We start from the raw sequence: 8,839 nt of genomic DNA, 5'->3' as shown, positions 1-8,839 counted from the left end.
CTAGTTTGGCTCGGTTTTTGCCATTTTAAGTATATTTTAGTTTTTTTGGGTACAAATTTAATCAAAGAATAGCAATATATATATATATATATATATATATATATATATTAATTAAGATGTCCAACCTAAATTAGTTCATTCAAATATTTTAGAATTGTTTATAAAAAAATTCAAAAAAACGTAGAAAATTAAGACCGATTCGATTCAATGAAAACCGAGGTCTAAAATTTTCCAACCGGACAACACCGTTTTAGACCAGTAAAAATCAGATCAGATTAGACAAAAAAAATTTTAAATTGAACCAACGGTTAAAAGAAACTAGTAGCCCGGTTTCAATTTATAGTTTTCGATTTTTTTTTTTTTTGCACTCTCTTATAAAAAAAATTTATTTTCAGAAACTCAAGCCATTGTGAATCGTACACTGTCGCTGCGAAAATAAAACATGCCGTACCAAAAACTAGCCCAACATAAGAGCTAGAAAGAGAAAAAAGACCAAACTTTTCAAAAAAAGCCTTTTCGTTTTCCCTCCTCTCCTCGCGACTCGTGCTGGTTCTCTCCTATGGCGGTCTCTGAGCTCTTAGCTTTTTCCGTACTATTGTTAGCCCTAAAATTCACCATAGCCACAACCACCGATGAGCCGTGGCTTCAGAACGACGTCGCTTCCTCGCCGGTGCCTTCGGATTCAAGCTTCGTTGCTCTTGGTGATTTTTTTTCCCATTCTTTTCATCGTCTTGTAAATACAAGTTTGCATCGCCAATAAAGACGTATTTTTTTTCATTTCTTTTGTTACCAATTATTAGTGCTGTGAAATTTGATGGCTTCGATTGAGAACTTCCGTTTTCATTTTCTCGTGTTGCTTTTGCAGTATCGAGCATTGGAGAGAGAAACCAGGAGTTCGTAGAGAGATCGGAAAATGTCGGAGTTGGCGAGATAGAGTTGATTCAGGTGATTTTTAGACATTACAAACAAACTATTGGCTCATCACTTTCTTGTATGCAAAAGCAGTTTTTCATTTAAAGAATTAAAAAAAAAATCATGTCTTTTATCTTTTATGTGTATGGATGGAATAGGAGTTTTCAAGTGACGTCGAACATGTTGGCACGCCGAAGAAAGATGTTGGTGAACTTGAGAAGCAGGTTAATTTTTATTTATTTATTTTTTTAATTTTTTTTTTTTCCTAGTGACTGAGTTTACTAGTTTTGAAGGGTCGAGATATTCTAACAGAATGTTCTCTCTTCGAGCCAGGTCGAAAGACTAATGAAGGAAATCGAAACGCATAATATGAAAAGGAATAGATTGGGAGCCCGAGCAAACTATGTGGAACAGAGAATCCACAGCTTGAGTTCAAAACTAGAACAAGTAATGATTTCTATTTTCCCTCTCAAAAGCTCTTGGGTGTTATACTATATATGTGAGCGTATATGCTTATCTGTACTCAGTAAGTAATAATAATATCCATGGAAAATTTTAATGTTTAATACGAGAAAAGTTCTTTGAGGGACTTGTGAATGAGGATCTAGCTTATGGAATTCCTTATCCAATCCAAAAGACACAAGAACATAAAATTAAGTACTCACATGTTAAGCCGGTCGTTTCTGATTTTTTCTCGTTCCCAGCTTTATAAAGTAAATGACGAGCAAGAGAATAGAATTCGCAAATTCGAGAGTCTTCTTCAAGTTGCAGAGGTACATTTTCGGTCTTCAAGTTCCGACCTTTCTCGTACCCTTAGTTGACACTATATCGATCACGAGTCTTGTGCAAAACGCAGGTCGAGCTAGTGAAGGTTGAAGAGGAAATTGCTCTACGACCTCAAGACTTGAATCAGGTAGCAGATTTTTTTAACACTATCCGAAAGTCTTGACACTTTGATAGGTTTGGTTTGGGCAAATATAATCAATTACAGTCGTTTTCTACTGCGTTTTGATTACAATTGTAGTTTCTCGTATTAGGACGAACTAGTGAATGTAGAAGTGGAAACTGCTTTACGCCCTAAATACTTGAATCAGGTAGACCATAATTTTAACACTTTCAGGAAGTTTTGCTCTTTTTTTTATTTTATTTTTTATTTTTTTTAGGATTGCTTTTCTATTGCCTTTTGATTACCTTATCAGTTTTCTTGTTCCGTAATGATGGTATGAACCGTGATTCTTGTGAGAAACGCAGGAAGAGTTAATAAAGGGTGAAGAGGAGGAAATTTCTTTGAACTCTGCAGATCTAAATCAGGTAGTTAAATATTTTACACTTTCAGAAACTTTGATAGTATTGATTTGAAAGAATATTGTGAAACCGATCTTCTTCCATTTTCCATTTTGCATTTTTTTTTTGGTTATAAACTTATAATGGGACTGGAATTTTTTGACATTTTGAAGTTCTGAACACTCTGATAGTATTGATTTGGATATTTTTCAGTTTATAGTGCCAAATTATTTGTTCTAGTTGGCTCTATGAATTGTAATTTTTGTGCACCCAAAGGCTTTGAACCAAGTAGCAGAATTCCCACTAGAAAGTAAGAATTCATACATTGCTGATTCGAAAAACATCAGCGATTGCAACATCATGCTCGCCTTTTCGGTTTACCTACTTGTTCCTTTTTCATAATGTTAGTTTGAGACTCTGGTGCAAAATGCAGGGAAAACCAGTGACAGTGAAAGAAGAAACTGCGTTACACTGTAAAGGCTTGAATCAGGTGATAGAATTTGTGTAGTACTTTTTAGCAAAATTCATTCTCTGTAAAAATGTGTTGATTCGTAGAAATATCATGGGATTGCAATCTTTCCATTTTCCTTTTCTCGTGGAGAAGTTTCCGTTTTCTTGATCATCGTACTAATTGTATAGATTGCAATTGGTATAGGAAGTTCAATCAAGCCATTATCAACCGTACAACTGTTTGACAGAAATGAAAGTTTTGTTATAAACAGAAAATATGAATGAATGTCACAGAAAGGTATTTATACATCTGTAAAGATGAGAGAAGAGTGTAAGTTGTTTATCAAATGAGTGTATACCGTCGGAAAATTTACATTACAACAGTATCTTCTTAATGGTCGATAAAAAGACCAATGCATTCGAATTTTTTTTTTATATATTTCTTTTTTGTTTAATTATTTTCCAAAGTAAACATCATTCTTCCCTCAGTACTGATCAGTATATTCCTGAAAATAAAAAAAATATAGGAAAGTTGTATTACAGAACCAAATATTTTTTTCTTGGATGCTGTGTCCATCTAGCTTATGCATAATTTTTTTAAATTTATTTCCTCAATTAATCTCTATAATTTTATATTTTATTTTATTTTTGAATCAGATCTCTATAATTTACTTTACTTACCAATCCCATATGTTACCTGCTATCAGAGTACTCATGGAGATTGGCTTCCAGGCTGGCTTTATGCTCATTTTGATCATATTCAGGTAAGAGCATATAATTTTGTACTGATAAAATATTATTTTGAGAGACTGATTCTTAATTTTCACGCGCAGCTTTCTTTGACATCGTATTGGAACGAGAGTCAGAAAATAGTCATGGATCTATCAATTCAAAAGGTAAATTTTTGTTTTCCCTTACTGATTTTTCGTTATGGAACTTGTATTTTGTGAACATCCGAAGTGTTCATTGTTAAGTTTCAATTCATATACGTTCCTCTCTTCTCTTTGTTCATGTGGGTCTCAGGGATTAAAAACAAAAGCTCGGGTTGAAGATTGGATTAAGCTACAAACTGAAATGATTAAAGCGGTATGTTATATTTTGTTTTCAATGTACCTCTATACTCTGAAACAGGCAGTAAAACATAATATAAGAAGTGTTAGTGAGTGTTTGTTCAAACCATTAATAATCTTCTATATGAACAATACTACATAAAAAAAAAAAAAAGTATTGAATTGCAAGTGGTTAGAGTGAATTAACCTAGTTTGGCTACAAGGGAAGACAAAAAAAATTACTAGGCTGAAACAGGATTCTCAACTAATTTACCGGGTTGAAATGACCTGCGATTTCTCGTACAATTAACGACGTTGTTTTTGAAGGACTGGGTCCCGATTCTGAAGGAGCAATGGTTGGCATTTGTAGCGTGTCTTCAATCTTATGTCCGATCACTAACGACAAATCTCATAAATATCTGCTACTCATCCATGGATTATATATCGCCACATGCTTCCAAGTTACATAAACACTCACTGTCTTTTGCTCAGGTGACTCTTATAATATAATCTCATTCCTTTTTTCTTAAAAAAATCCCTGACAGGAAACTAACTCAATAGCTTTTCTTTTCTTTATTTCTTTCTTGTAACATGAAGAAGTGGATTCCCATATTGAAGAAACAGATTACGGAATCTGCGACCCATCTGATACGATATATTCGGTTACTAACAGCGACGATTATGGATATAGTCTGTGCATCTTGGAGTTTTATAGCACCTCATGCTCAGGCAAGAATTTTGTGAATGTTGTTTTACTAGTTTTATTTTCTTTATGAACAACTTGATCATATTCTTTTCATTGGTGGCCTCAGAAAGCTAAGAGCTTTGCCGAGTCTTACGTGCTACAGAGTGGTATTTCGTTAAGATATCTACTAGAGAAATTGTACTTCACGATGGGTTCGTGTGCGATAGAAGTATTACACGCATCTGGGCGGTTATTAGACGCCACAATTTCGTATCATCATCAGGTAACACTTTTTATCACCCCATCTTTTTGATTTAAACTTAATTATGCAATAAACTAATTTTCTCGATTAAAGGATTTTTTTATAATAAGAGTAGGTTTTCCATTTAATGTTGATTCTTCTTTCCTTTTTGTTTTCTTTTCCGTATTGTTAGGTTCAGGAATGGCTGAAGCATCATTTTGATTAAAGCAAAGCAAATCTGGAGCTTTTTGGTTTGTTGTTCATCTTTGTGAAATAAATATATGATTTTGTTAGGCCAACACAGCTCAATTACTATTCTTTGAGAAGAACAATCTAATAACATGTTTGTTCTATGGATAATCCAATGAATTTCTAATGAAAAAAAATCCACCTAATTTTATCATTGTTTCCTTATTTCATTTTGTATGATTGCACTTCATTACCTGTAACTGTAATATTATAAATAAATGCTATATAAATGTTCTTAAAGGACAAAAAGTTTATACAAGTAATCATTTAGCCAAAATAATGGTTTAACTCACTTCTTGGTCTTCGACCCCCTCACTCACTACGAATGCTCCCTCCCGATCAGTGATATGTACATGTACTTTTTAGAAATTGAATTGATATATATTGAGATATTTTTAATTAAATTTAATTCTCATAATTAATATATCTATATATACCTATATATATGCGTCGATGTTAAGCACAAGTCTCCTCAACATGTATGCTTAACAAACTTATATAAAAAATATTTTTCAAATGAGACAATTTAGGTTAGGCCTGTGCACGGTCCGGTCCGGTCCAAAACCGGCCAAAAAACCGGACCGGGCCGTTCAAAACGGTTCAAAAAAACCCAAACCGGACCGGACCAAAAATCTGTAAAAACCGGACCGGACCGGACCGTTTTAAATCTTCTAAACCGGACCGGACCGTTTTGAACCGTTTGGACCGTTTTGAACCGTTTAGACCGGACCGAACCGGACCGTTTTGGACCGTTGGACCGTTTTGAACCGTTTTACATAATTTTTTTTTAAAAAACCATTAATTTTCCACCAAAACACAAACATATAGTCATATATGGGAGTTAAATACATGCACAAATGCCTAATTTGGCTAATTGGACATTAATTTATTTTTTTTTAAAATAAACCGGTCCGGTCCGGTTTAACAGTTTTTTTTTTTAAAAACCGGACCGGACCGTTTGCATTGAGTAAACCGGACCGGGGAAAAAAAACCGTTTTAAACCGGACCGGCGGTTTAAAAATCACCGGTCCGGTCCAGTTTACGGTTTTTACGGTTTTTTTGCGCCGCCCTAATTTAGGTTATTTGAGATTTTTTTTTAGACTAGTTTTTCATACTCTGTTCAAGAAGATATACTCTTGTGTCATACCTATATTGATATTTCTCAAAACCCAATCATAGGGATTTCCCAAAAAAAAAAGATCAATTTTGGGCAAGAATTGAAACAGAGTATCACTCAAATGGAATCCAAAAAGTTAGACCAATAAGATCTTTAGAAACTAGAATGACAAGTATTCTTTCTGCTGTTTCAAAACTAAGAGGATGTATTGACGAAATTGAAAATAAGAATCTCAGCGGTGCTTCAATACAAGACATCGTAAGTATATATTTTTCGATAATATATACATTATATTTTTTTATTTGTACTTACTAACTTTTTATCATTATTCATTTATCAATATGTAATATTTAACTCAAGCGAAAATGATATTGGTAGAGGATGCCAAATACATGAGGGATTTCAAATTCGATCGTGTGTGGCCCATTCTTAAGGGAATTGAGAAATTTGTTGGTAACAACTCAAATACCGAGTCCCCGAGTCGTAACCATCTTTCATCATCATCATTTTCTACCAAGTCACCTATAACCCTCGGTATGAATTCATTTGATCTTAACATGGACGATCAAGAAAGCACTTGCAATTTATCTGGAAGACCAATGAGTATAAAAAAAGCAAAGAGACAACAAAAAGATGCTGAAGAATTTAAAAAAATGATGGATAAAAATGAGAGTCTTGTCCGAACTATTAAAGATTCTTATATTGATAGAATTGAAGTTCAGAGACAAAAAAATGAACTTCGAAAGAAAAAGATTGAGCTAGCTCAAATGAAAGGAGAGAGTAAAATTTTATTCATGATTTGGATACTATTTCAAACCCAAATATGCATGAATTTCTAGTAAAAGAAAAAGAAAAAATTATGCAAAAAAGAGCACAGACGAACCAATATGAAAAACAAGCAAAAGGTTCCCAATATCATGGATCTCAATATCGAGCATCTAATTATCAGCGAGATCAAGCTCAAGGAGATCAAAGTCAAAGAGATCAAGATCAAGATTTTACTCAGTATTATAATTATCTTGACGGAACTGTAAATAATTTTCCCGATTACTAAATTGTATTTTAAGTGTTTACTATATCTTTTAAAATTATGTTATTGTTTTAAACTTTGTAATCTATGTACAAAGGGTGTGTTTGGTATTCCTCTCAAAAACAATTTTTTAGTTTTTGAGTTGAAAAAATTGAAAACAAAAATGAAAACTATACCAAACACTTTTTTCAGTTTTTTCACTTTCTCAAAAACAAAAATGAAAACTGTACCAAACAGCTTTTTGAAAACAACTGCAAAATAATTTTTCAATACAACTACAAAAATTAAAAAATAGAAAATAAATTTTTTTTATGTATTGTTATTTTGTTTTAATGTATTTTTGCAGTATTTTGGTGTTTTATAAGTCTGTATATATATAAAAAAAACATAAATTAATAAAAGAGTAAAAAAAAAAAAAAATGCCGTGTAAATAGTAGCCCATCAAATTTGGCGTGTCTGTACTCTGTACAACACTGCAAAACTGCAAAGTTGGTGAGGAAAAAGAAAAACGTTTTAGAGGTCGGTTAGAGTTCACTCTTTTAGGAGAGACTTCACTCTTTTCCAGATCTATATATATCTTATCATCTTCTTTTTAGGTCATCCGTCACAGCCGATCCTTTCTCCGTTTATGTTTTAATCTCTCTATGTTTCTCATAAATGGCTTGATCATGTCATAATCGGCCCCTCGTAATCACCCTTCTTATGTTAATATCGTTCTTTTTCTTTGCAATTTGTCTTTCTAATATCATCTTATTTGCTAAACATATTTTGATTATTTTATTTTTTTATTTTTTTGGTATGAACTTCTGAGTTCTTATTTCTGTTTTCGATCCGCATGTGAAACCGATCCCCCTAAAAATTTTGATTTCATTGCTTGCGTTTTTTTTTTGTTTTTTATTTTTATTTTTTATATATATAAGCTTATGAGATCTTAATAGTTTCTGGATCTGCATGTCAAATTGAATATATATTTTTTTTTTTTTGCCAAAAGAGTCTGATTTCATTACTCTTTCTTTTGATATGGTGACGAAGAAGATTGTTTGAGAAACGAGGTCGCCAGCGGAGAGTTCTCTGGAAACGGAGTTTGACCAGATATGTATTCTTTTCCTTTTTTATTTTTTTTTCGCTCATATTTTCTTAATCCTATTCTTTGTAAAAACAATGCCAATAACTATGCTTATGAAACAAGAGATTTGAACAAAAAAACTATAAATATGTTTTGAAGATTTTGGCTAATAATGTCTTAATTTTATTGTTTCTATGGTTTTCTGTTTATTTAGAGCCGACTAAATCAACGGGCATTATGGGCTGGGAGGCACTACCCAAGTTGTTGGTCAGATTACAAGTGAGTCTCGGTGTCGGATCAGCCACCAAGGTAGTGGTTTGTAATAAAAAGTTATATAATTGACATTTAATTAGGTTTAAGAAAAAGTATTGATTTTTTTTTTTTTTTATGAAATCTGAAGCTTCAAACTTTTCTTACTAAGTTTGTATAATATTTTTGATTTTATGGTAGTTGAAAATAAGGCCCTTCAAACTTCTTAGTCTTTATCATTGCAAACATCAATTTTTTTTTTTTTTTTTTTTACTTCTTTTTCGGGTCTTATATTGGACCACAGCCTAGTCATATATTTTGCAAGTGTGATGGTATAAAACACCATCTCTAAATCAAATTCCTTTAATTTCTTTTACATTAAATTGGTTATGTGATCTACATTCATGCTCAATTTCAATCAATTTTACTCTACAATTTTTTTAAATATCTAATTCCGCCCATATAATTCTAAGCATTTTTATTGATTCATCTACTTTTGAAGGTCTT

General features: G+C 32.4%; 1 protein-coding gene and 1 pseudogene across 1 annotated transcript; both read left to right on the top strand.

Moving 5' to 3' along the window:
* Positions 1 to 513: 513 nt before the first annotated feature.
* LOC149394701 (uncharacterized) lies at positions 514 to 4,439 on the top strand. Its single transcript, XM_089615295.1, has 14 exons — positions 514 to 701; positions 866 to 945; positions 1,071 to 1,136; positions 1,246 to 1,359; positions 1,617 to 1,685; positions 1,769 to 1,825; positions 1,950 to 2,006; positions 2,164 to 2,223; positions 2,630 to 2,686; positions 3,354 to 3,410; positions 3,480 to 3,542; positions 3,670 to 3,732; positions 4,023 to 4,187; positions 4,293 to 4,439. The coding sequence occupies exons 1-14, from the start codon at positions 560 to 562 to the stop codon at positions 4,437 to 4,439; spliced, it is 1,197 nt and encodes a 398-aa protein (XP_089471421.1). The 5' UTR covers positions 514 to 559.
* Positions 4,440 to 6,152: 1,713 nt separating this feature from the next.
* LOC149394700 (uncharacterized) lies at positions 6,153 to 7,041 on the top strand (annotated as a pseudogene).
* Positions 7,042 to 8,839: the final 1,798 nt, after the last annotated feature.

This window comes from Urtica dioica, chromosome 5 (genome assembly GCF_054948205.1).
Source record: "Urtica dioica subsp. dioica isolate 48M chromosome 5, U.dioica_male_clone48M_v1_H2, whole genome shotgun sequence".
Taxonomy (NCBI): Eukaryota; Viridiplantae; Streptophyta; class Magnoliopsida; order Rosales; family Urticaceae; genus Urtica; species Urtica dioica.
Note: the sequence above shows the minus strand (reverse complement) of the source record. Positions and strands in the feature narration are given on the sequence as shown.

Bases quoted from the DNA above. Each gene is read 5' to 3' on its own strand.
- LOC149394701 (XM_089615295.1), top strand. From the start codon at position 560: ATGGCGGTCTCTGAGCTCTTAGCTTTTTCCGTACTATTGTTAGCCCTA. The intron at 1,137-1,245 runs GTTAATTTTTAT...TCTTCGAGCCAG, and splicing joins TTGGTGAACTTGAGAAGCAG to GTCGAAAGACTAATGAAGGA. The intron at 2,007-2,163 runs GTAGACCATAAT...TGAGAAACGCAG, and splicing joins GCCCTAAATACTTGAATCAG to GAAGAGTTAATAAAGGGTGA.